This window comes from Anser cygnoides, chromosome 6 (genome assembly GCF_040182565.1).
Source record: "Anser cygnoides isolate HZ-2024a breed goose chromosome 6, Taihu_goose_T2T_genome, whole genome shotgun sequence".
Classification (NCBI taxonomy): Eukaryota; Metazoa; Chordata; class Aves; order Anseriformes; family Anatidae; genus Anser; species Anser cygnoides.
Window position 1 is genome coordinate 5,657,412 of NC_089878.1, and position 27,173 is coordinate 5,684,584.

The 27,173-nt window shown below is 43.1% G+C and overlaps 2 protein-coding genes and 1 long non-coding RNA gene across 14 annotated transcripts in view; 1 reads left to right on the top strand and 2 right to left on the bottom strand.

Moving 5' to 3' along the window:
* LOC106040007 (uncharacterized) overlaps window positions 1-6,643 on the bottom strand; it is a 24,231-nt gene extending 17,588 nt beyond the window's left edge. For 2 of the 3 annotated variants that reach the window (XR_010832177.1, XR_010832176.1), the window contains exons 1-2: window positions 5,210-5,349; window positions 4,045-4,223 (exon numbers count right to left, since the gene is read on the bottom strand). This is a non-coding gene — a long non-coding RNA (uncharacterized lncRNA). Of the gene's footprint in view, window positions 1-4,044; window positions 4,224-5,161; window positions 5,350-6,359 lie in introns of those variants that run through there. The other variant, XR_010832178.1, reaches the window with a different exon arrangement.
* On the top strand, window positions 5,192-21,544 carry NEMP2 (nuclear envelope integral membrane protein 2). 4 transcript variants are annotated; one of them, XM_066999052.1, is made up of 9 exons: window positions 5,192-5,311; window positions 9,327-9,442; window positions 11,091-11,319; window positions 11,498-11,570; window positions 12,566-12,659; window positions 13,182-13,296; window positions 13,922-14,147; window positions 16,229-16,405; window positions 16,665-17,036. In XM_066999052.1, exons 1-9 carry the CDS (start codon window positions 5,215-5,217, stop codon window positions 16,864-16,866), a joined length of 1,329 nt encoding a protein of 442 aa, XP_066855153.1. In that variant the 5' UTR covers window positions 5,192-5,214; the 3' UTR covers window positions 16,867-17,036. The 4 variants fall into 4 exon arrangements, with proteins under 4 accessions (XP_066855153.1, XP_066855154.1, XP_047914448.2 ...); XM_066999053.1 differs by having other exon boundaries at window positions 5,197-5,311; window positions 16,758-17,036; XM_048058491.2 differs by lacking the exon at window positions 16,665-17,036 and adding an exon at window positions 18,496-21,544 and having other exon boundaries at window positions 5,200-5,311.
* Window positions 21,545-22,390: 846 nt separating this feature from the next.
* Window positions 22,391-27,173, bottom strand: part of MFSD6 (major facilitator superfamily domain containing 6) — a 43,785-nt gene continuing 39,002 nt past the window's right edge. For 6 of the 7 annotated variants that reach the window (XM_048058477.2, XM_048058479.2, XM_048058480.2 and 3 more), the window contains 2 exons: window positions 26,861-27,141; window positions 22,391-24,599 (listed from right to left, as the gene is read on the bottom strand). In XM_048058477.2, coding sequence (XP_047914434.2) covers window positions 24,423-24,599; window positions 26,861-27,141 — 458 coding nt within the window. In that variant the 3' untranslated portion in view covers window positions 22,391-24,422. Of the gene's footprint in view, window positions 24,600-24,822; window positions 24,842-26,860; window positions 27,142-27,173 lie in introns of all 7 variants that reach the window. The other variant, XM_048058483.2, reaches the window with a different exon arrangement.

Genomic DNA, 27,173 nt, shown 5'->3' on the forward strand with positions numbered 1-27,173 from the left:
CTGAAAAGTTTCACTTTGTGGGGAGGATGGAGTAGGGAAAGGATTATTTTATGCTTGTTTTGTTCTTCTATGCTTTCTTTAAGCTTCTCTGGCCACTGCCAGAGACAGGAGCCTGGGCTTGTCCAACCTTTCATCTGAGTCAGTATAGGGAGTCTGATGTTCACTTTTCAGCTGGCATGAAAGAGGAAAAACAAAAAAAAACAAAAACAACCCACATTTGTACTCTTCTGCAGTCGCTGTCACTAAAATCCCCAGCTGTTGTCAGTGAGAGCTAATATTAATACCAGGAACGGCTGAAATGACTGCAGCAGAGAATATTTGTAAAGCTCTATTTGAGGCACATCCTGCATTCCTCAAGTGTCGGCAAGAGCGGCTGTGACTAGCGGGGGCAAAATGACTGTACATCCTGGCTCTCCCTACCTAGGGGCTTAGTCGTGCATTGCTGTCCTTTGCTCCTCAGTATTTACACAGGATAGCCCTTTAATCACCTTGTTTTAGGCAACTTTCCAGTATCTTTCCCTATGTGCAACACTTAAGGTAAAGCCATTAATCATGCAAAGCTACTCGCATATTTCCACCTAACCACTCGATAGCCCTTGTTTCCTAGTCTCTCCCATGTTTACATTTAGGTAGGGAAAAAATGCAGTAGTCAAAAAATTCTTGATGAGGGAAGAAAAAAAAGTAATTTAACAGCCTGTCTGGAGATGCATTTGTATCAAGATACGTGTTCGCTGTCATAAAATATGCTAGGTATTTTACTTCAAACCTGAAAGAGACAAACTCTTCTTTTCTCAGATCCACCTATTATTAAAGCACCCTGAGCAGGCTAGAAACTTTTTAATGGAGGAGGACTGTGTCTGAAAGCAGGAAAGGAAGAAATTTTAAGAAGCCAGGAGTGCTGGGAGTGGAGGGGATGAATGCCAAACTGGCATATTTTACTAATAATGGGAATGGCAAACCTGGGAATTTTTTTATGGGGGAGAGAGGTAAAGGAGTACTGAGATGTGCAGGTAAGCAAAGGCAGGCTGTGAACAGAAGCACTGAACAACTGAAAACGAAAAGGCTCTGAAAGAGCAGAAGCGTTACAGAGTTTGCAAATGCTTCATTAAGGGTGTGTTAAGAACAGACAGCCTGAGCTGGACCAGTCTGAGCATGCACAGAAAAGAAAATAGAAAGCAGCAAGACACCCAAAAACTCAATGTCTCGAGTGGCAGACAAAAACCACAGGCTACCTTTGTATTGTCCCCAGAAGTTTTAAGAAGGGTTGTCTGTTCTGGGCCTTTTCAATATTAGCATGGCTCAGGTTGCCCTTTCTTGCTCAACACCTGCTTTGTTAAAACCAGTGACGACTGCTTCAAACACAAAGTGCTGGGCTGTGACACACAGGGTTACAGAAGCCGTTCTCTTGAGTTCTTCTGTCCTTGACACCTCGGCTGAGGCAGGCTACCATCTCCTAAATTTCATGGGAGCATTTTCTGAAGTGAAGCCTCCCAAGAAGGAACCCATAAAAGAACTGACCATTGACAACTTACTGTAGTTGTGCCCAGAGCATTAACACGAAGGACCTGAGGCAGTATATTGCTGTTCCTGGCTTACGAGCAGTCACAGTTCGGAAGAGGTGACATCCAAACTTGCACCTGGCTTATCCAAAGTCCTTGGTTTTCCCCTGCAGGTACAATGGCACACCAGTAACTGCAGAAGTGTGGTTACAAAGTGATAGGAAGACATGGTCAGAATCTTCTTAACAACCTCCCTTGATCTGAAAGAGCTTGACAAGCTCCTCTGACAGCACAGAGATTAATCATGAAGGTAGTTGGGCACACCAGGGCTAAAATTTAATTTCAGGAAATGAAGATCCATTGGAAAGAGAGTAATTCTCTTCACATTTGTTTAATACTGCTAGCAATTCATTTTTCCAAGAGTGCTTTGTCAAGCCCCAGAAGAATTACTAGAGGCTACTACATAAACGTAGTACCAAGCAACAACAGTTAATATGAATATAAAACTGAAAGCATGAGACAGAGACACACATACACTCATCCACAAACAACACACTGTTCCCATGGCCTCCTTGCATATCATGTCCCGTGAATTTTAATAGCAGACACAGGAGATTCACTTTATCTGTCAGTTCTCCTTCCCTTCCAGGCTTTCAAGATCTGTTTTTAAATCAAACTCAGTGATTTGGAAGGATGTTTTACAGTTCATGACAATGGGTGAGTCCTGTTTCCCTACCGGACAGATGCAGCAAGAAAAGTGGCCCTGCAAGAGCACGACTTGCCTTTCTGCCTCTGTGTGGTGAGGACTCTCCAGCTCCCATTGAAGTCCTGGACACATTTCTGAGCCTACCAGTTGGGATCCCAACGCAGGTAGTAGCGCTTGGCTTTTGTGCTGTGATTATTTAGCAATTGATCTCTGGGCTAGGATCTATTTACTGCAGACCATCTGCATAATCAAAAGGAAGTAATAGATTTGGGTAACTACTGAGCTGAGAGCTGCATGTAAACCAGTGGCGCAAGAGCCCAAAGTGCTCATTTCTGAGCCATGCCATCCTACCACATGCTGTTTTCCAGCATTTCCAGCCACCAGCCTAGTTTATCCTTCACGTGTCTTTTCAGAGGAATTGCCTTTCCCCGACCACACAGCACAAACGTGGGCTCCCTCACATCAGCGCGGCCATCTGCCTGTCCTATATCGAGCAAAAGTTCCTCAGAGGAGATGTTTTATTTTAGGGCTTTGCTAGTAAGCAGATAACCAACTGTAAGTCTGTTTTTTATCTGTTCTGTGTGCTAGATGTCCTTAAAACATACAGGCAGCTTTCAAAATGTTTGCTCTAATGGTCTCTGCCCATGAACTTTCTTGTAGTATTGGGACCTTTCTCCATGGAAAGTATTAATGCCTACACACCATCTCAGGGCATGCTCACAGCTGCTCTGAGAGCAAATCAATTGCTATTACTTTGTTACCCCAGTCTCCTTCTAGCTCTGCAGTAAGAGTTAGGAATGATAGAGGCTAAAAATCTGATAATTGGTTCAAGGAGCCCCCCTTTTCTGGCTCCTTGCTCCACACTATCAGTGTAGCAGCAGACTGCTTATTTTGGGACTCGGTGGCTGCAGCATGTCCTGGGGCTATGCTCAGCTCCAGCACTGTGCTTTGTGCCTTGGTGTATGCCCTGTCACAGGGGTGAGGCCCTTCAGTGAACGTGACTTCCCTGTGCCAAGCTGCTCGCGTGCCTGCGCACGGTCTTGGTGCAGGAACTGGTCATTTTCCTAGGGTCTGAGCCAGCACCCTATTGAACTTCATGCAAAGAGCACCCAGGGCCTCAGATAAGGAAGCTGGGAAGGGCAGTTCACGAGTGAATACACTTAGGGTACAGGGACTTCTGCTACAAGTCATCTTATTTAAATTGCATTTTAGAAGAGGCTCAGATTTTACTCTCAAAAGCTTTAGTTAAAAGGGCTTTGCTTTCCTACCGCTGCTTGGGTCATGAATGCGCTCTTAACATTTTCCCCTCATATGAGACAAGTCTCTGCTTGTAGAGGAGATGGGCAGAAAAGCTATTTTTGTGGAGCAGTAAGTGATTTTCTGGACTGTGGTATCAGTGGGAATTGGAAATGCTTTGCAGGGTGGTATGTGAAGTAACTGAAATGGCTATGGCTCTTATTTCCTTAGGCTGTTTCAGTGCTCCTTGAGATAAGTAACAAGATCCATTCAATTTAAACATGGGAGTTAAGAGGTGATTGAAAAAAAGAAATCTATAATATATTAATCAGAGCAAATTTAACATCACTAATAAGAGCTCCGGGTCAAAAAAAAAAACAACAAACAAACCCAAACTGCCTTCCTATTGCAGATGCAAAGCAAAGGAGGAGTCCAGTAAGATTTATATCACTGCTTCCTTGCTACAAATATAGCTACATTTGGCGAGCTAAAAATAAACTAGATAAATATTTAAGGCCCACTGCTACTTAGCAGAAGCCTGGAGCTGAATTTGCTTACTGTTGTGTACATCAGGAATAACATCAATGGGATCAATGAACTTACACCAAAATACTTGGCTGAAGGCAGAGCGAAGTACCATGTTTCCAGAAATCGCAGATGCATCCTCCCAAAAAACATTCTGCCATCAGCAGGCTGAGCTTTCCTCCCTTCTGACCTAGAGGTCCTTTTGAGATCGATGGGAAAACAAGCGTCCAACAACGCAGGGTTAAATGCCAGGAAGGCTGCGTAAGTCAAAAGTCATACAAAACGGAAAGAGCTGCATTACTCAGAGTGGTCTATCTAAAAACACTGGGATTGCCTTGGATTGCCTGACCCCCCACCAGTGATATAACAGCAAAACACGTGTTCTGGCACTTTGGTTTTTGAAAGCATGGGTGGCTACAGTAAGTGCCCTGCACTCAGATTAAATATGCAAAGGTTTAAGAAAAAAAGAGAACAAATAACAGCATAATGAAAAAATACGGCCCTTTTGCCTAATCAGTAAAATATGACACAGGTAACCTTTCAAACACCATTTCCATTGTTCATTTATAAGTTTAGCCTGGAGAAAGATCGTAAAAGATTATCTACTGCCTAGAGCAGTTTAGGAGAGATAAATATCCCTAGTAGAGCAGTACCTAGCTCAGTATCTATATGTGTCAAATAAAATAGAGATTACCATTAGACTACTGGAAAAAATAAGTAGCTATACTTATCTTTTGTAGATAGTTTTGCTCCCCAAAAAATAACTCAGTATTTTGCCAGTGAAATACTTCAAACTAATGCACTCCTGAAAAAACAGCTGGAGATGAACAAAATAGTCTCAAATGGCTCTTCTGTCTAATTTTAACTCTAAGAGACCATTTACATCAAATAAAAAGACAACATAATGTACCTGATAATAAATTGCATTGTTTGTGAGGGCACTTATGGAACACAAATTATTTGCATTACTGGAATAAACATTCAACAGAAGCCGCCAAAACATATGAAACTATTTAAAAGGGAATAGAGTAGTTCTTCATCCTGAGTAAATGAAAGCAAAAAAAAAAAAAACCAGAAATACGCTTAGGCACGTATAGGTATTGTGTTATTCTGACTACGTGGGAAAGCTGAAGACACAAAGGCTGCCTGTTTTTCTATTTTTCCCTTCTTTTCCAGGAAACCAAATATTAAGTACCTGGATTACAAATCTCCAGCAGTTGATCCCACTTCCTTTGACGCTCACCTCCTATGAATGACACAATCCAACGCCCACAGGCCAGCCTAAGGAAGAAGGAATGCCATTGCTTTCACAAGCCTGCAGCCACTTGGTCCTGGCCAAAGACAGGTAGACCGCCCCATAACTGCAAACAAAGCGTACCGTTTGCTGATGTAAGAAGAGAGAAGGGAAAAAAAAATCAGAGGAAGTGCCCTGAGTCATCTGGAGCACATGTTGAGATGTTAGTGGCACACCTGGGAATTAAAACCCTTGCCAGCTCCAGTTAGAAGCAGGAGGCTGAAGGAGGGTGGTGAGCATCACCTGGTGGGATGCCTCCTCCCCAGGCTGCAGCCCATGGTGGCAGGGACAGGGGCTGGCTGTGATGGCTCTTCAGAGCAGCACCCAACATGGCAGGGCTCTGGTGAGCGTGGAGAACCTCGCCACCATGCAGCCGTAGTCTGTTTGCATGACTGTACATGGCAAATCAAGTGTGAGCAGCCAGGGCCTCTGTGGGACTGAAAGGATTCAGCGGCACAAAGAGGATTCGGTATTACATCTAACATTGCACTCAGCTTTTAAGCAGCTCAACAAGGGCACTGCAGACTGTGGTCGTAAAATATTTAAGGCTTGGGAGGTCTGACTAAGAAGTTTGTCCTCACTGAAAGAGCATTGAACTAAAAGCTAGCAGCCTGTAAATATTTCCAACCCCCACTTCTGAGCTCAGGTAACACTGGATGTGCTACTCCAAGAGCGGTGTCTGCATAGTGTCACATACTGGGACTTCGACTCTGTCCTAAAAGCAACTTGTGGCAGTTCACGTGCTACTGGATTTGTCCATCCCTCCTCCCACTGATGGATGTGTGGCTTTGTTAATGCTGGAGGGATCTCCCTCAGCTCTCCCCAGGGCCTGAGAGCTGACAAGGGCAGAGCTTTGGTGAGCTGTGCTGCACCAATGTGCTTCACCAGTGGCAGTATTTGTAAGCAAACAGTTAAAAATACCGCTTTTAAGCTCACAGTCCAACCTTTGGCCTGAGCAGCAGCACCATTTAGGAAGGCAAACACACGCGTGTGCTTCAGACTGGAAGTGATGAAAACGCAGCATAATTACAATTAATCACGAAAGAATAGGAAGTGTCTCTTATGAAGGAGTTGGTGCTGTGGTGTCACACTGCCGTACCTTCCCTGGGCGAGCACGGTGTGGGGAATCACCAAGGGTCTCTAGTTGTGTCTGACAGAGCGCGGTCCCCAGCGCTGCGGCTTCTGACAGGGTTACGCTGACTGCCTGCAGTGCTCTGACAAGTCACACAAAGTCAATTAGCAGTGAGGTGCACAGAGCTGTAGGAAGGGCTGTACAGGGAGAGCTGAGCGCGGCGTGTCTCCTTTCCCAGGAAAAAAGCCGGTCAGCAAGGCTCGCAGCGCTGAGGGGACGGTGCGAACCGAGAGCCCGAGGGGCTCGCCCAACCGCCGCTGCGGGTTCCCTGTACGCACAGCCGGGAGGCAGCGCGCTTCTGGGGGCTCAGCCCCTAACCCCGACCCGCAGCCTTCCCCCTCCGCCCCGCTTTCTGTCGAAACCGCCCCCGGCTCCTCCAAGCACAAAGCCCCAAGCTCCTGAGGAGCCCAAGGGGCGGCCCCCAGGGCGGCCGGGCCGGGCCGGGCCCCTCAGAGGCGGAGCCGCAGCCACCGCATGGGCCCGGCGCGGCCTCCCCGGGCCCGGCCGGGGCCGGGGACTGCTGCTGGCGGTGCTGGCGGTGCTGGCCGGGGCGGCGGCGGCAGGTACTCGGTTCCCCTCAGGCCTCCGGGGGGCTGCGGGGCCGGGCGGGGCCGGGCCGTGCCGGGCAGGGCGGTGCAGGACATGGCGGGGCGGCGCAGGCCTGGCGGCGAGGCCGGGCGCGGGGAGCGCCGAGGGGTGGCGAAGGCGGCTGGCAGGCTCTGGGGGGGTTGGGGCAGGGCGTGTGTTTGTTAAAGGGGGCAGGGGGCAGCAGGGGGTGGCTGTGGGTTGGGGGAGCAGTGCAGAGCTCTGGGGGCTGCTGCCCCGCTCGCATGCAGGGTCTCCGGCCTCCCGCGCGGTGCTGGCTGCAGCTCCTAACCCGAAGGAGTGGGGGCTGGCCCCCTGCCTGCCCTCGCTGTGGGCAGCCGAAGGCCTTCTGTAGCTACAGCCACCTGCTCGGGTGCCTCTTTCTTTCTGGAAATGGATCGTTTCGCTCTGTGGAGCTGATGTCACGTCTGAAGCAAAAGCTTTTTCTCAAGAAAAGGCATCTAAGTTCCTTAAAGTTAAGGGAGGCGAGAACACTTACTAGTATTGTATATTGAGGACATAAACTGTCTATCCACAGGAGAATTAATTCCTAACAATTAAATTCAAACGCAGCAGCTTCTGCAGAGGTCCCCGTTCCCTTCTCCTCGACTAGGGGCACTGGATGTTTTTTTTTCATGTGCCAACACCTACCCTAGCCATTCGTTTTGGCCCCCACCTGGACTGTCCCTCTCCCATCCCTCCTTTTCTTGTAGGCTTTTCTGATCCCCTTTGTGGCTGCTGCTTGTCCAGCCTGCCACCAGCGTGGACCACAGCAGCGACAGAAGCACAGTGGCTCTGTCTTCACCAGCATGCACAGGAGCACGGTGGCTTGCCCTGGGCAGAAAACCCTCTTGGTAATAAATACACCTTGCAGGAAAGGCATCTGTGCTCCAGGCTGTGTTTTGGTTCTGCTAGGGCATTGCAGTTTCCTGCCACTGAACCTATCTCACTTCTAGCCCTGGGATAACGCCCAGCCTCACCTGTTAGCTGCCTTAGTCAGTTGCACTTCTGGGAGACAAGTTAATCCTTTTGCAGCTTCCTCTGATGACCTTTATGGAAGGGCAATGTCTGTCAAGAGTGACAGTCAGCCCTTGTCTGAAGTGCTGTGCTCTCTTCCGTTGGTATGGATTAAAATTAATCAGATGGTTAGTATTTCACAACAAAAACGCCCAAGTTGAAATTTCAAGCCAGCATACTTTAGTAGGATCATCTGTGGACATATTCTAATTCTGGAATGGCTTAATAAACGTAGATAAGAACATGCACACAGGTATTTTTGATTGCTTTAATTAAATTGTTTAAAAAATAATTTAGGCTAGGTTTAGCTTCCTTACAGAGACAAGGCAGGTTTTAACCTGCAGAGTATTTCCTTGTCCAGATTGAGTCTGTTTTGGACACGTTCATATTGCTGTTCTGAGTGTGTGAGTATTTTAGCAGTTATTACTGAGCTTGGCTTAGACCTAGATTTTCTATTCAGCGAGCCAGATGATTCCCTCTGTTCTGATCTGTATTAATTTCCTTTATTCTGCTCTTTAATTATGTTCCTGGAACACTGCAGCAAGGCACTGTAGGGCATATTTTACACATCTATATAGATAGGAATGTACGTTGTTCGTGAAGGTTTGCTCCATAAATCTTTCAGGTGCATTTCTGCTGAAAGGTGCAATCTAATCGTGAGGATCGTAGGGGGTCACCAACATCTCAGGAGAGTTACACCAGTACGCATCCATGTTTTGAGACTTCTGGCAAGCTGTCAGTGCAGTTGTCATGCTAACGTAGTGGCTGGACTGTGTCAGGGAAAATGATGCTAAAGGTACAAATTAAGAAGAGGAGTTATGTTATTTAACATTCGAACTATTTCAGAGGGAGATGGGTGCGATTTCTGTAGTCAGCAGCAATGTCATGTGCTAAATGACTATTTAATATGTGAGCCTGTTTACCTGCTCAGACTCCCACAGTTGCATTCACCATTGGTATAAGCGCAGACTACAGTGGAGTTACGCCCACTCGTGCCAGCAGGAAATTTGGCCCAGAGGCCCGATTCCTGTGCCATCAAAATGTGGATAGAGATGCCAAGCTTTTACTGACTGCATTTTTTAAAAAAATCTCACCCTAGATTAATTTTTTCTCCCCCAAGGTGTTACTGTTTATTTTAGAGCCTGAATTACTTGATGAGAAGTGTCATTTGATTTTTTTGTCTAAACCAAATTGAATGTGCTACCCTGCAGCATAGTTTTTACGTTCAATTATCTGCAAACTCCTTGTGACTCCCTCAGCATATACCAAAAAAGGGAGGAAAATTACACATTTGTCTTTGATACATATTTAAAGTTAACTTTCCCTCCCCAGGTGAAAACTGTAGCCTCCTGAAAGAAGGGGATGTCATCCAGAAACGGGATGAAAACTGCTATTGTTATGTGCAAAACAGAACCCTGCACTTACAGTACATTTGGTCAACTGTAGAGGTAAGAGTCCCTTACCTCATCCAGATACACCCTACACTTCACAAGAACTTCTCCCAGCTGAGTATAAGACCAGCTGGCAGGATCAGGTAGGAGCATGATAAAAATACAGCATTGGGATCCTTCAGTCTGTGTGCGGTGAAGCTTGCTGTCCCTTTATTAAAAGGATGTCAACCAGGTTTACAGCGTTACAACAGGATGCCAAACAAACATTAACTTACTGTCGCATCTTATTTTGATGCACATCTTTCCTACTGATGGACCGCTGTTAACCCCAGCAAGAAATGTTTTGCATCACGACACCTTTATACAGCTAAATTTGAGGATAAACCACAGTTCTGTGAACCACTTGCTTGTACCATACCTCTTCTATCCCTAACGTGAAGATTGAATTATTGTCTACAAGAACCATAAGAAATTAGACTTGCTTTTCAGGAGGGGAATGAGGAAGAGTACAGGCATCCCCAGTATAAGAACTAAAGATGTATCAGATTGTTACCCTGAAAATTAGAAATATACTGCTACTGCTGTTTTTTTGTTTGACACAGAGGGTCATCTTAAAAGAAACATGTTTATTGATCAGCAATACAATAACAAAGTCTCATAACGCTGGAAGCAGTAACAGGTTAAGGAACAAGCTGAGTATCTGATTCTTTTTTTTTTCCTGGGAAGAATGTTGCTGGTCAAGGGAAGTAAATAGTTTTGCTCTGTGTTGGAGAAATTGGCTCTCAGATATGGAAGTGGAACACCTCTTTGTCCATTCCCAGGACTTTTTCCCTTGGGAACGTGCTGCAGATGTTTTTATGAATGGTAGCAGGCTTCAGGTGGTAAAGCCCTCCAACAGCAACACAAGCTTTCCTGGAGGAAATGCTTAAAAGCAGGAAGTCAAGATTTTTCCCAAAACAAACTGCTTGCTGATGTGTTGACTCCTTCCCAGTAGAAGCCTGGTTTATTTGTGGCATCGCTTTTTTTGTAAATGTTTTTTTGTTGTTGTTGTCTAATATGCCCAGATCAAGAGCTCACAATGAAATATAACGTTCAGCAAGATCACCCCGTCTCAGAAGATGGACATCTTTTACGCTATGGTGGGGGAGTGTGCTAGGAACTAGCAAGAAACACCAAAATAAGCAACAGGAATGTGCTATATTTAAATTTCTGGTTATGATGCCTTTTGTTTTCCCTATCTCTCATCTGTCCCTAACATAAATATTGCATTATTATCTACAAGAAAAGCAAGTACTATTTCTTATGGTTAAAGAGGGGAATGAGAAGGAGTATGGATATCCACAAAAGAAACAGCAGTCAGTCAAATACTGCAAGTTTTGTTAGAAATTTGTGGGGGGACAAGTTTCATGGTAAAACCAAACCCCCAGAGCCTGTGGATGGACTGAGGCCCTTCGATAGACCTTTGCTGACCTGGATTTCTCTGAAGCATGCTGTAAGGCCCAAACAACTAATATTTGCATACAATTAATAACCAATATTAAACAACTTAAAATTCCAGTAACGTTATGTTCTCTAGGTTTCTGTGGTAAGCCTCATTAGCACATGTATGGCATAGATGCTGTGTGTGTCAGAAAAAGCAGCAACAGAAAAAAAAACAGTGATTCTGAGCTATTCCTCTATGTATTTTGTTATTGTTTGATTTTAGGTAAAAATCAACAGCACAGAAACGTTCAGGTTTGTGCCTACTTCAGAAAAAAGCAACTGTCGTAACTCAGAAACTGTTTTTGAGTTTGCTGCATGTGCTGTTCAAATCTTCTGGCAACCAGAGACATCTACAGAAACTTTCCTAAAAATAAAACAATATGGAGAGGATATTTGCTTCAAAATACAGCCCCTCAGGAAAGAACTGTACATCGTGAGTGTGAAACGAGAAAGTAAGTAAGAAAGCTTTCAGTTCAGATTACAGATAGATTGGTATTGTCAGTGTACGTGAATGTACCGTCTCTTTTTAAGAAGCTTGGCACTTTTCTGCTGATCTTTTATATATAACGAATGCTTTAGATTGTGTAACTCTAAAGTCCATTTCTATTTGTCTTTTTTCCCCCTTTTTAGTGCTAGATGGAAAGCTCTTGTTTTTGTTTGTAGCTGGAATTTTTCTGTTCCATTTTGCAAACAGTCTGAGCAGGTGAGTACTAGCTGCTGTGTTTTGACCTTCTCTCCCAAAGTCTGTGCATCTTTGGTTTGTTTTACTAAGCTGGAGATGCGATTGTCTGGGAAAGTGAAATAAGGAAACTGGACATATATTTAAACATATATTAAAAGTAATGATACTTCATACCGTTTGTGCCTGGCCAGACTGTTACATACCTAGGAGGACTTGTCAGGTAGCTGCATGCTGGCACCTTGCGCTGGGCGACACCAGGACAATCCTCAGCAAGCAAGTGTGGATTCAGAAAAATCCTCTCTCCCTTTTGTGGACCAGGGAGATTGGCTGAATGCTAAAGAATGTCGCATGCATCAAAAATGATGCCTTCCTGCAGGCAGAAATGCTTAGGATGAGGTCATCCGGGGCCTGGTCTGCCTCCACCTTCTTGCCAACCCTTCCTCATTGTTCTTTTGATGCATGTCTTGCATAGCTCATAAGGGAGGATACTTACTGTTAGAGCAAAACACTTGGCCCATGACTTCAAAGCAAAATGAGTCACAAATTAATTGTCAGGAGACACCTTTAAAACAAGCAGAGCAGCAGTATTTTCTTTTTTAACTAAATTATATTTTTTAAATCAGATTTTTACCAATGCATAAGCTTAGAAAAACTTGCTTTTTCCTTTTAAATAAAAAAATAACTCTTCTTACAGTACAGAACCACATTGCTATGTACGAGAAAATAAAGTGACTAGCAAGTCAATAAAACCACAAAGCGTGAGTGTTTAAAAAATAAATTAAAAACCTTCTAGCATGTAACAATTTCAGTGCATTGTATAGCATTTGTTGGATTTTTTTTTTTGGCATGAATTTAAAATCTAAACCAGGCCTGTTAACCATGTAACTACCACTTCTGACTTACAGCTGCATTAAGTCCTTCCTGAAGATTACTGCTATCTTTACAAATGTTGGCATTTTTAACCAATTACAACTTAGAAAATACTTCTCACAGTGTCCTCTCTTGTTCTTTTACAGGAATACCAAGTTCTTTTACCTTTCTGGAGTAATACTGGGTGTTCTTGCTCTGCTAGTCTTTGTCCTGTTGACGCTTAAAAGATTTATTCCAAGGGTAAATCTACATTTGCAAAAACAAAATAATAATAATAATAATCATAATAATAATATAGGAAGTCAAGAGTCCAAGGCCAGATTCTGACCTTGCTCTGTTTTTGTAGCCAGGTAACTCCCCTGAAATGGGTACAGGAGTCAAGTGAATATAATTAAGTCAGAATCAAGTTCTAATTAGCTGCTTCTAACAGGAGACTGTTGATGTAGGAGAAAAATTTATTCTGAAACCTAAATTATTTTTATTGGACTGGAGCTAAACTTAGTTTTAAAAATATGAATCTCTGTAAATCAGAATGTAATTTTAGTGGCAACTGGGATGGATTCTCTTCCATTCACCAGAGAATTCATCACAGGGCAGATGTGAACTGGCACAAGTGCAGTGGAAGTCCAACACCGATCAGAAACCCTGAAGGACTACCAAGTAGCACATCTGTTTTTGCCTGTGAATTCACTTGCACACAACGGTCCTGATTCTGACCGAGATTTCTGTATTTTCCCTACTTATTTTTTTGTAAATTTTCAGCACAGTACCTTCTGGATATTAATGAGTGGCTGCTGGATGTCCTCTCTCTACGTTATTTTCTGTTTCAAAGAAAATATGGAGTGGTTGTGGTCTGAACACAGGATATACTTGTTGGGTAAGAAAATTAAACTAAAATCCGCAGTACATTTTTTGATAATTTAGTGGTTAGATGAATACCCATCCATTAAAAAAAAAAGTCAAGCAGCTCATTTATGGATTACTTTTATCTCCTGAGCCAGAGATGATGTAATATTCCAAAGGATCCTAATGTACTCAGTGAGCATTTACTCACATCGTATTATTAAATAAAGAGTTTGGTATAGTGGGCCAGTAACAGCTGTAACAGCAGATTTTGCCTGCATTATTTTTTCACTGATTTGTCATCACGTACACTTTCCCCGTGACAGGGAACGGGCAGCTATGATGGTTTTATTTTGCTGAATCTGGGAACGGGACGCACAAATTGCTAACTGCAGGGGTTGGCAAATCTGTTGATCTGGCACCTGCCTCAAGGTTCTTGCGCTGCAGCTCCTACAGCATTACCCAATGGCTCTTCATAGATCACCCCGTGAACTACTAAAACACAGAGCTCATAAAATTCAATGCAAGTACCCGTAAGACAGCACAAGAAACAGCAGGTTGTACTACACAGAAGTTGCAAGCTTTGTCAACCAACCTAGTACAGTTTATATGAGTAGTTTTCATCTTTTTCTTCATGTCATTCTTTCCTGTTTCCACAGGGTATTTTCTGGCTGTTGGAGCGAGTAGCTTTGCCACGTGCTATCAGCACGGACCGCTTACCAGTGAACTGAGCATAACCTTGTTCACATGGACGCTGCAATTAACAGCCTTTGTCTTGATTTACTGCGGTGTCACCGTACCCCAAGTTGCATATGCAATAATAGCAGTCAGCCTCTGCTCAAAAGGCCTGTGCTATCCCCTTGGTGCTGCTTGTCACATAGGCAGGTGTGTATGTATTTGGGATTGTCCGGGTCCCTTTACCACCAGGAAACATTAGAGGCTAATAATGAAAAAAAAACCAAACAAACACTGGTGAATTTCTATTGCTAGTTTTTGTTTTTCTTTTAACCAAATATAAAGCTACAATAGAAAAAGTTTAAATCCCTAAGACACAGGAATTTAATTACTTTCCCTTTGGCAGTTATAAACATGAATTTTGTTTTATGGACAAATGTGACGGTGCTCTTCAGTACAAATGTGGCACCTTCTAGTCTGCAGCATATGGCAACCAAAACATTTCTGTTTGGTTGATTGGTTAGAGTGCAGCAATATCACCTTGGTATCACTTGCTGTGAGGAAATCTGCAGGTAATTTGTATTGAATCTCACATGATAAAGTGAACTATCGCCTAGTAAGTGTATGTTAAAAACTGACTGTTCTGTGTAGGCCAGATGGCTTTCAATGTCAATGTAGAGTTCAGAGACTAAAACCCCATTTTCACCAAAATAAGGGTTCCCACTGATTTTAATATTCTAAGGTTATCACCGTAGATGTACGTCTGCCCTTAGTACATGCAAGCAGTCAGTTATCACTGGGGGGACACTCTCCCTCCCATATTCGCAGTGCCCCCTTTATGTTGTGGCATTTGGAATTGGAACTGCTTTCACAATGTAGATCTTAGTTTGCTAAGTATTTTGTTAGCAATATGGGAAGAACAGATTTGCTCCTCCTTGAATGTAAAGCATTTTTTATCACAGATGTAACACTCAAATGAAGATTCTAAAAAGCCCTCACAATTTACAGCTGCTTGTTACCTTCAGCGATGACATCCAGATCAAAACCCTTTAGTGCGGCCTGTTCCATAGCTGTGGACTGCTGCTGAACCTCAAAGAACCAGGGAGAGGTCAAGGCTAGAACCAACATAACCAAAAGAATAAGAAACAATTTCTTTTTTAGTCTTTGACGCATTGTTTAGTTTTCTGAAGAACATATTGCTTTGCTCCTCTGCTCCTTTTAGATGTTCCACTGTGGACCGTGTTGAAGCTTTATTATTTTACGTAGGATTTTTCATTTGTCAAAGACTGATTTGCCAGCAGCAGCTGAGAAGCACCAACTGTTTCAACAGTAATGCAGTATCAGTACTTACCTGACAGAAGCAGGTTCAACTTGCTCTGAAATCAGTAAGATTTGACTAGGAGTTCACAGAAGTCAGAGTTAAGAGCAGCACATACAGAAAAATTAAGAATCTTGCATTAATTAGTAAGATCAATACGGATTCCACCGAGCCAGCAAGACCTTTGCCGTTTGACCTGGACGAGGGCTGTAATTCATTCTTGCTTTTCAGGGCAATAAGGAGGAAAGTTGAACGCTGCTGGTTGGAGCAGGTGTTTTTATACAGAGCTGAAAGTTTTATGGGCATGCAGCCCTTGCTTATCTTAACTCATCACAACATTTAAATTGAAAGCAGTCGACAGAAGGGAACAGAACATGGCACACTTTCTAATTGATATCTAATTATATTATACATCGCTACGCAGCAGCTAAAAAAACATCAGATTGTAAACATTTTGGCCTCAGACTACTCAGTTTTGTAATTTAAAGCAAGATTTAAGAGAAGCGATCTAGTAAACAACATGAACAACTCAGACTTAGAGCATTGCTTATCTTTAAATTTACATATGCAGACTGGGGTTTGATTCAGCCCATGTCTCTGCGTAGACACATTTTGCATATTTCACCTAAAAATTGCTGAGCAAGTAGACATCTATTTTATTCTGAGATTACAGTCCATGCATACACAGTAAGGACCTGATCCAAAGCTCTTCTGAAGCAGCATTCTCTGGAAGGCTGGATAAGACCTAGAGTAAGCAGCTTGCAAACATGAAACCTGTTGTCTTAAAATTTTCATTTTAATGCAAGTATGTAGCTTTTCCTCATACGAGGATAAACAGAGAGTCATTAAGACTGGAAAAGACCTCCCAGGTCATGATTAATGCATGTTAATAGCAGCCAGTAGAGAAAAACGATGGGCCATAATTACGTGCCAGAAGACTTCAGAAACACTAATTGATTTCATTTTATTTTAGAAAAATGAAGAACCGCTTGCAATCAAAAAAGTTAGTGTTCAGATGGCTTACTGAAGAAGAATACCGAGAACAAGGTGAAGCAGAAACTATCAGAGCTCTGGAGGAGCTACGCTCACTCTGCAGGAACCCTGACTTCCCATCATGGCTAGCAGTATCCAAACTCCAGTCCCCACATCGGTAAGAAAATTTGGCTTTACCCCCGAGTAATCCCACTAAAGATCACAGCCCATGTCTCCAGGATATTACTTGCTGGTGGTATTAAGCCCCACTGGTTCCTCTCTGACCATAGATTACTCTGGGATTTTGCGGAGTTTCACAGTTAATTCGTGGTATTGACAGCTTTCCCCAGAACTTCCAGGCTACCTACAGTGCCTCTGCAAGTTCCTACACAGTGACCCAGATCACTGTCTAACCAGTGAAATGCCCTTTTTTTCAGCTTTTACAGCAGTACACTTTTATACGGTGGAAAATTGGGGCAGGCTGAAGTATATTGCTCAAATATTTGCTGCATTAAGCTCTCTGACTGCAGGTCTGCACAGCCAAGGAAACCTACTACTCGAAGTAGGAGTATCATAGAATATCTAAGACTGAATACAGAGAAAATACCAGTATCTGCACCTGAGCAGTATATCACGTAGTGGAGCTACTCCAGATACAGCTTAAGAGACAAACACATGTGAAGAGAAGAGCCAGTAAACGCAGCCAGAAAATCTTGCAGGATATAGAATTAACCATAATCACCATGTATTTCCTTCAAAATCAAACACTTGAAGATGTTAGGAGCATGGTTTCACCTAGTAGCCTGCTACAAAGGCTTGGCCCTTGCCACAGAACCAAATGTCACAATTTCAAGGGAGTCCCAGTCAGCTTGGAATTTAACAACTAAAAAAAAAGTTAAAACTAATTTCGGAACCTTCATCTTTCTTGGACGGGCATAGAGACAGCCTCTCTGCCAGGTTTACATTTAGATATAGATTTACTGTTAAACTGTTATTTTCTAAGAGACTCGCATTCTGTAGCGTGATTTGAAGATAGAAAAAAAGGAAAACTCGCTACAGTACTCTAAGAAAATATCACTAAATGCACAGGACAAGCAAATGAGGCACATGTATTTTCTAGCCCTCGTTTAGTTAATATTCTTACAAGTTGTTCACAAGAAAAATAGAAAAATAAAAAGAACTAGAAGTTTGATTTGAAATTGAGTATCCCTTTAAGCTTCCACTGAAAGATGGCTCAGCACAAGGCAAACCTCTAAAACAGAGGCAGTCCAACTCTGTTCCCCGTATAGACTAACAGTGCTTCCAAGAGGAGCGAGGTGACACCATTCATCTCACAGAAATGTTAAGTCTAAATGTAAATTATTGATCAGTTTACCAGAATTGCAGAGTGTAGCTGCAGCTCCTTTTTCTTACATTTCTCTGATGCTGTCGACACTTACCCAGGTGTCAGAACTGCCGTCTGTTTCCGTGCGCTTGCCAGAAGCCTCCAGCTCTGCCGTTCTGTATCTTCAGTGTAGTTGTCCACTGAAAGTAAGATGTGCGGCGAACTGAAATGTAGGAACAGTGTTAAGTTCACGCTTTGTTCAGCCAAACCTCCAGTTTGGTGTTGGCTTGGAGCAGCTGCAGAATTCCCAGCCTGCAGCTCACAGTTCACCAAAAGCAGGAATTCTTTGGCAACTGCAGGCAAGCTTAGTTTCAGCTTGCCTGGAACACGCATGCAGCACCAGAAGTAAGGTGATAGCACAGGAATGTGGGAGTGCTAAGTTCTCACCAGTTTTCCCTTCATTAGCAATGTCAACTTACCTGAAATTCTAACAGCCTTTGTCTCAACTGTTCCACAGCTTTAATTTATTTTTAGAAGCTAAAATACCACCTATCCAGTGATACAAATGCTTACTCTGGGTTTACCCCACAAGCACTGTCAAGATGAGAAAACGAAGTCAGGTCTTGCTTAGTCACAAGATGGTACAGATGCCCTCTAGAAGAGCCAAAGTTACTTATGTAGGGAAGACTGAAAACACAAAGGACAGTGAGGCAGAAGAACAAATCTTCAGAGTCGTTGCCATCTGTTGCTTTTTACTCTCTGTTGTGCTTGACTCCGTAGCTCCTGCTACAACTTCCCCTGACCAGCATGGCCTATAGGCATGTCCTCACACAATCTCTGCTTAATTGGCAGCATCTCCTGCATTTACAATGTGTGTGTATACACATACACATATATAAAAATACATAAAACCTTCCCAGCTGATCCCTTCAAAAATCTGGCAGGTTTGCAGGTTTTGTTCTGGGATCTCCCCACGTCTCAGCTGCAGAAACAACGGCACATGATAAGGAATACGGCTTTGGGAGCTTCTTCCTGGAAGAGCAGCTTTTTGACAAAAGGGTGGAATCTGAGCAGGATGAGACAGAAAACTCCACCCATGAGGAAGATGATGTAGATGAAGATGAAATACGTGAAGAGATTTCATTTCCGTATGCTACTGAGTTGCTCTGAGTTTTGGAAAACACCACAACAAGGGAGAAAGGGAAAATGTATTTGTCCCAGAAGGGAAGACTGCAGACTAAGAACTCATACCTGGTGATTTCTTGTGGATGCTGGGGGACAAACATTTCTGAAAGACTATTTCCTGTATCACTGATGTTGCCTGATTAGAGCAGCAGAAGGAAACCATCAGGAGGATCTCATACTATTGGTACTTTAACTGGGAAAGGAAATGTTGCTTCTTTTCAAAGCAAGTACCAGCAGCACGCTGTCCCATGGTGATGCCTTGCTTTGCCAAGGATACTACCTCTAGTAAACACAGCATCTTTTTTAGCCCCATTCATTGTCAAGTCCTCTGTGCTGAGCACTTGAGGAAAGAAAGCCATTATTAGTGCTCTACTTTTATTAAGTACCCTACATGGTAGCAAATTTAATAATGCTGTTAGTTTGCTGATAAACTATTTTTATTGCTCATCTGACTTTTCAGTGCTAAAGATCCAGAGCTGAGCAAGGTTTGTTTGCTTTTCTGGCTCAGCTTGTCTCTTAGCTTCATTTTGCATCCTCCATTTGTTTTAAGTTCCTCTCACTCTTCAAAACCCTGCCTGAGCTTTTGCTGCTCTGCTTACATCATTCTGTTCGTGGTCTCCCTGCTCTAGTTATGCTGTATGTTGTTCTTTCCATGCCTATTCCTTCACACACTCCTTCCCTCTTCCGTAGGTCCCTCTGCTGATCCTTTCTTCAATCCTCTGCTTCTCTCTCTGACCACTGCAGGTGATTTAGGAGAAGATTTCCCTCCCCAGATGTATTTTACTATTGCTTTCCATTTCATCCTCCCCTTAGCTCAGAAGGGTACTGCCCTCTGCTCAGCCCTTTGAACAGCCTAGAAAAGGCAGCAGACACCAAGGCCGTTTGATCTGCTTGGAGGAACTGCTGTCAGCTGAGCTGCAGCACAGCCATGTAATGCGGAATACAGATGACCCACACGTGGCTCCACTGTCTTCAGTAATTAACTAATTCAGTACCAAGCAGAAAAGTAATTCCTGGCAAAACAAGGAGAAAGGGATACCTGGCTCCTACCTCCTTGTGCATCCTTCTTTTGGACTTACACACGAGGTGTATGGGGAGGAAAAGCAAAGAATGGGGAGAGAAGGTTAAGACAGTGAAATGTCTTTCAGCCAATGTACTACACAGTACGAGATTAGGGGATCTATCACATCTCCGAAGTTCATCCACCTGCAGAGGTCATTTTCTCCCTTTGTTTTAAAGACTATCCCTATATTCCTCCGTCCTCACCTTGTTTTCCTTTACTGCCTCCAAACTGCAGAGGACGCAAGACCATTACTTCTCCCACCACCTGATTTTAGAAATCCACCAAGAACTGCCTGTGGTGGGGAGAAATTTGCTCTCCAGAGGGAGATTTCAGACCAGACTCTATTTGCTTTCCAGGGGATCTTTTTTCTTTGTAATGTGCCTGGTGCCACAACATGACCTCACCAGTGGTTCCCCATTGCCCATCTCTGGACAAGGGTGAAAATCCACTACCTCTAACTAAAAAGTGCTGCCGTACCGCATTCCAGGAGCTCCTCCGTATAGAATGTGACTCAGATCCTATGCCTGAAAATACCACTTGGGCAGTCCTTCCTCAGTTATATCATTGCGAGGTTGCTTCATTTCAGAAAGAATGCTTCCATTGTACACTAAAGAGATAACTAACACCTTTTTGTGCCATATATTTATAAATACACAAATGCACAATCTATAGCATATTTAAGGGAGAGAAACCCCGTCAAGCAGGTGCTCCAAAACACATTCACTTTTAAGTCCACAGTATTAAAAAATAGATAGGCCACTAGTTTAAGAGTTACCTGTAAGAGAGGCTGCTACTACCAAGTCCACAGTTAAGCAACCACCCAGACTCAAATGTCAGGCTTGGCCAGGTAGGTTCTGTCACTAGGATGAAGTTGTTTTCTGTAAGAAGTAATTGTAAGTGGACTTTTTAACTGGCTACGAATTCCCATCCATACAACTTGAGGCCAAGCAGGAGAATCAGATTTATCGTAGAGTAAACCCACAATTTTTCGGGATTTCCTCTTTCTACTGAGGCAGTGATTATCCTTTCATAAGTATAAAATATATATTTATATACGATAGCCAGATAATATATTAAGGTAACATTTTACCTGTGTGATATATTAAATGCAAAAATAGGCTGTGTAATTTTCCAGATACTTTCTCTTTTGCTAAATCATTAAGAACAATACCAGACAAACCTATTCCAACAGGAAGGAAAAAAACAAACACCTTTCAGTTTATAAAGTTCATCATTTGCCAGGGATAGGTAAATACTATCCAAAGTAGAGCAGGAAACTACTAAGCACATGCAAAACAGAAGTGCAGCAACATGCCAGAAAGATGACTACTTTAGTGTATAGCTGATGCTGACCTTAAAAATCCTCCCAAGCCTGTTCCAACACTGGAAGCATTTCATCATCAACAAAACCTACCAGAATCAACTGCTGTCATTTGAGCCCTTTGCCAACAGCGAGTTTACCTGCACAGTGTCCTGTGATGTATGGAATTACATAGGTTAACTGGAACACTACTGGCAAGTGGTGTCCAGCACTCAAGCAGAAAGCCTGAGAACAGAATCTTGATGTCAATCCACTGCCTTAACTATCACAGCAGCCTTTCTTCCGTAACAAAGGATGAATTACATTTATCTTCTGTTTCATTGTTAATTAAAAAACAAATTTCATATTTATTTTGTATTGTACGCTATACTTGATATACTGTATTGTACTTTCAGGGTTTTTAAATAAAAGTATTTTTCAGCTATGTGGTTCTCCTTCCTTAAGCACTTACTCTCTCCAGAACTGCGGGACCTAAAACAGGGAGGAGCCACACAGAAGGGTACGTGTATATCCTCAAGTTTCCTCCATTGCTGCAGATTTAAAACTGTGCGTTAGCTGTGGTTGCTTCAAAACCTCGAACACATCTCCCCGTAGGAGTCTGCCTCTTCCATCTCTCCATTCACGACAGACCCAAACTGCAACAAAGACCAATCCGTAAGATGACAAGCGAGGTCTGCAGGTTAGACACGTGGGAACAACAAAGCAGAACTGCCCCTGAGGTCTCTCCCCGTCACAACGTTTGTGTGCATACAAGTTAAACAGCTGAAATAATAAAAAATGAAGTTCCCTACATTTAAAAATAAATTCCAGGCAAATGCGCCACTGTAGAGAACAGGTGCATTACTGCAAATACGTGCAGTTTTATCAGAAACAGAAATTAGAAATATTTCCATGCAAGCTGGCATGACCTGCCCTTAAGATCCTTCACCTCAAACTGCTAGGCGACCAACGTAATCCACTTTTGACTTTCACTCCTGATGTCCTGCCCACTTCCGTATCACGCTGTTTGTGATGCACACCGGTGTGCATTCCTTACATTCTCCTCACCCCATAGAAGGAGCTTTGTGCCCACAGCTTGATTTTATCACGGAACAGATTTTAACACTGCGCAAGATAGTAGCTGCCAGGTTCCAGATTCACTGTCCTCCGGGGAGTGAACCTAGCAGGAGGTTAATTAGCACCAAATTGTTTCTCAGTTCTGGTGGTTATGCTCACTGCTGGCACCGTAATATGAACACATGTAATAAAAGTTCAGATTGATACTATTAAATACATTATGGATAATTTATATTTCTTACCACAGTTTTTACAGTTTCACAAATATCAAAACCCAGGTGTACATGTCCATTTTGCAACATAGAATGACTATACAATTCCAAAAAGAGCAGGCATTTCAAATAAACAATTCCAAGTGTAAACACAGTGTACAAGCTCTTCACCTCACAATCCAGGTGCTACGCAGTAAAAGCTGAGGTAACACCGTACAGCATGAACTCAACAAATGGTTTGTCTCAAGATGGTTTGTAGCATCCTTCCGTCCTGTCACCTAATCAGTCCTTCGGTTCTCCCCCAAGTTATACAAACATACAATAAATACATTTCTGATTTTAAAGGACACTTCGACAAGTCATGAGGATTTACGTGAGTACAGTACATTTAAGTTCAAGTGCAAAAAAAGTAATTAGTGGCTAGTCATCGATGTTTCTCTTCATTTTCTATGGTGTTGGTCCCAGGCACCGCCAGAACACGGTTTGTTCTAAAAGCACAGCTAAAGCACAGCCACAGGAGACCCCTTCAGCCAAACTAACTGGATGTCAAAGCGGGTGAAGCTGCGTACCCTTCTCCTGCTCAGCTGCTGCCATCATCCTCTCCCCTTCCCCTGTGCTCCTGCTAATCTTGCCCCTGCATCATCGCAGGGGCCGCGCAGCCCAACAGCATGCACCTTCCCGGGGGAAGGCTGACACATCACACACATCTGACTCCAAGGACGGCTGAGCAATGCTCACTCAAGTCCTGCAGAAGCTAAGTGCTCAAAATCTCCCAGGAACAAGCTGTTGGGATGAGTAAATGAGCCATAACACTATCCTGACTATAACCCCCCTGGACTCTTCCTCAAGCCCAAGGATCTCCCCTCCAGCAGCAATTTTCACTACGCACCAGCAAGTGAGCTGGCTGCAGTCAATATTGAAAAGCATGACAAAACAACACAAAGTTTTCCAGTGTCTTGACATTGGGCAAAGTTAATTTCCCAAACATACTGCATTCTAGTTACGTATGTCTCCTCCTGAGAATCCCTCATTCGACTTGATTTCTGCGCCAACAACTTTGCCCCTGAAATTGTAATCATTACGATTTTTAGGTAACTCTCCCTCCCCTCCCCCACCCCAGGCACTTAAAGCTTGCTGTTTTCTTAATAAATAACCACAGTAACTACACTGCATTAAATAAACCGCTGTATAGATGATGAAATAAGAACAAAAAAAAACAGTGTGTCCATTGAAAACCTTGATCAATCTCAGGTTGTGCAGTCTTGATCAAAGATAGTTGTCTCAATACAACATCAAACCTAAAATTACCCAAACACACACAACATATGCCCAGCTGAAGGGCTGCAAGCACAGAGGCTTCACAAGCCCTCCTCCAGCTTTTTTGTTTCACTAAAATGTCATTTCAAAAATCTTTGCTTTGCAGAACTAAACCTTTATCTCAAACAAGATAACATAGCTTCAAAAAACATATTCTTTGAATATGTTTTACTCATTCCATCACCGTAATATGAAGATATGCTTGCTAAAGCTACTCTGTATCTGAGAAATCTTTAGAGAGACAGGTTCATGCTGTTCCTATATTTATTGGATCCAATATTTTTAATAGACTATGCAGGGAAACTCAGTTTCTCTCCTAAAAAGTCTTTTCATTTTGTCTCAGGAACAAATTCAAAGGAAAAAAAAAAAGCTGATCAAGTCAGACTCTCTGGCCTCAGCGAGTAAAGAGCGAACTCCCCTTTTCTACAGATTGCAAAGAAATCTCATAGCGCTTGACTAAGCTTTAGCAAAGCAGCCAAGAGTTCTTCCTACAGTTAGATCCGGCCACATCACTTCCCTCAAGCATTCCAAACTTTTGGCTTCCCTGCTTGTGTTGCTCTGTGTAGTCCTACGAATATTGTTTATATAGTTAAAAGCTTGCACTGCACCACGTTATGATCATTAAGATGAAGAAGTCCTACTTTTGAGCTCCTACTCCAGCGTTCCCCAGGTGAGAAGCAGAATTCCATGCACTGGTGTGGATAAGATGAGCGCATCTCAGGGCCCTGCGGCGGCAGGCTGAGCGTCGTGGTCCAACGCAACGCGGCCGCCGTCTGCCTGGGAATCGGGTGTTGCTGTCGGTGTCGAACTATTTCTGGGCTGCCCAGAATCTGGCACATTTTGTGGTTGTCTTGCTGAGCTGGCTGATGAAGTACTGCAATTCTCATTGATTTTCTAAAGAGAGGGGAAAGCATTGCATGCAAAGAAGTAAGTATATGCACTCACAAACACCATCCCCAGCGGATATCCCCCCCCCCGATGCATTCAGGCACTTCTGGAAACTCACAAAGCGCTCACTCTGAAAGCCCGCAAGGTAACAAACCAAACTTAAAGAAGCAAAGCAAAAGTAGAGCATTTAAATCCAGAGGACACTGATAGCAAGCAGACGGTTGCTTACCTTCCATCTCTTTTCCTAACTGCACTTCCCCAAGAAGCATGCAAAAAACAAACTCGTTGTGTTTCAAGGGAAAAAAGCAATTAACTGGATTTCAGTGTTCAGACAAGACCATTACTTTGACCAAACAATTCTCTAAATTTTTTTCAAGCTCATTACATATGGCTTGCCTAAATAGTTTCTTCCCTCCCCCAGATACTGCTCCGACTTTCTCAATGGCAGAACACCCAGGCTATTCAAACAGGCCTTATGAGGAGCATGAAAGCAAAATTAAACACCAGTTACAATCCCCAGGATCAAAATAACACTGATAAATTTCATATTAGAAGACAAGCTATCTATGAATGTTTGTTTTGCACTGAAGAATAGAGAATACGGCATGTACACCACTTTGCTTGGAGGATTAAAGAGCAGTAACAAAAATTGATCCAAAATCCTACAGAAAGGAGGAATAATTTTTGTCACTAGTCCCATTTTCTGCACACTAACTCTCCTTCCAAGTGATCTATTGAACCAACTTAAGAGATTTGCACAGCCTTTTTCTAGTTTCACTACTTTACTACCACCAGCTTACAATAAGGGATCGTGTGAAAATAACAGCAGCAATATTTTGGGGATGGCTAGTCCATTTGGGGAAGTGAGACAGAGATAACAAGTAGATTTGGGAGACCACGGAAGATGAGCAAAATAATACAATAGGTGCATTGAATGTTGGCACAATCAACAAGAACTACTATTGTATCAGCGCAGCATTTTTATAGGATGGAAAGCATAATGAAGAGATCATGTTCTACAGAGCTACCAGTGAGCTCCAAGAGGCACGAAAGCCTGTTTGGCTGCTTCGCAATTCTCTGTGGAGGGGCTGGGTCGTGTCCAGCAGTGTCAGACAAATCCCTTTCAGACACTACACAAGTGCAAAACTTTCCTTTCCTGCAATGCCCATTGCATGTGTTCTCTGCTGCTGCTCTCCTCTGACTTTTGCACTTTTACTTTGTACAAACCAAGACCCCTGAGGACATTTAGCAGTGGGAAACAGTGGCTTGTCTGGACAGATTACTTGGATGTCAGACATTTAGTGATACCTTTGGTGTCACAAACAGAAAAACCCAACTCTCTCCTTGACTTGGGGAAGTTCAAAACACCCTAACCAACCAAACTAAAGCAAACATGCCTGTAAATGCGTTTGCAATAATAAAGACAAGTAAGAAAGGCAGGAGAGAGCTGACCCGGTGAAATTCCTACACGCTCTGCTGAGTCACTGTCCCATCCGAAATTGTCCATTTCTAAAGACAGGAGTTGTGGAAAAAGCATTTCTGTGTTTACTCCTACTGGTAAGAGAGAACCTCACCCACTCTTTCCAAAGTGGTAAACGCAGTGGTTTTAAGCTTACCCATGCTGTTCTAAAACGTGCACTGACAATTTTCCTACTTTCCTTAAGCAGCATGCTTCAGCTCCATTCCAGGAGGTACAGCCAAAGCATAAGATCCAAATCCATCCAACCCTTGATGAGACTATTAAAAGGTATTTTGGGGTGAGACTGGATGGAAGGGAAATGGTGTAAAATTGTGGCAGTTGTCTGGAATACCTATTTCCACTACAATGTGGACATATGACAGCACCACCCAAGGAACCAAAACTAAGAAGAAATCATTTTACACTGTCTTAAGTAGCTCTGCATCTTCATGTTCAATTATCATCTTGTATATTTTGCCAAACACGCAACCCGCACATTCCAACTGACATGAAAACAAACCCATACTCATGGGAACTCAGGTATATCTGAGCCTGTAGAACAGAGTCTTGCTCCACGTCTCCCTCTCCTCCTATCTTCAGTAAGATGACACATGTAAAAATAGTTATTCCTGCTGCAGTACACAGACAGCAACTCTATTTCATACAGTACTTCAACTATTGCTTCACAACTCCACATTTGCTACAAGCTGACAGAGAATACTTGCCAGGTATGAACACATTTACTCAGCTGTAACAGTTTGCTAGCAACCAACAGTATGTAAGAACTTCCTGTGCATCAGAAGATTACCTGCAAAGGCTGATTCTCAGGTATTGGATGGGTTTTGGAGAGTTTAACCATCTCTTTTATCTGGTAGACAGCATAGGCTAAGGTGACCCAAGGAGAAGAGCTGATGCCCCAGGCAGGCTTGTTCACATCCTCTTGTTCTTCTTGGTGCTTAGTTTTCTTTAGAGGCAGCCTGGGCTCAGTCCGAGGCATGACATCTTCTGATTGCTGTTGTACAAGGTCAATGGTCGCTATGGGAACAGGACTGGAAGGCACTGGGATCCTTTCCGCCAGCATCGTCTTTTCTGAAGTTTAAAACAAAGTCATCACCGGCAAA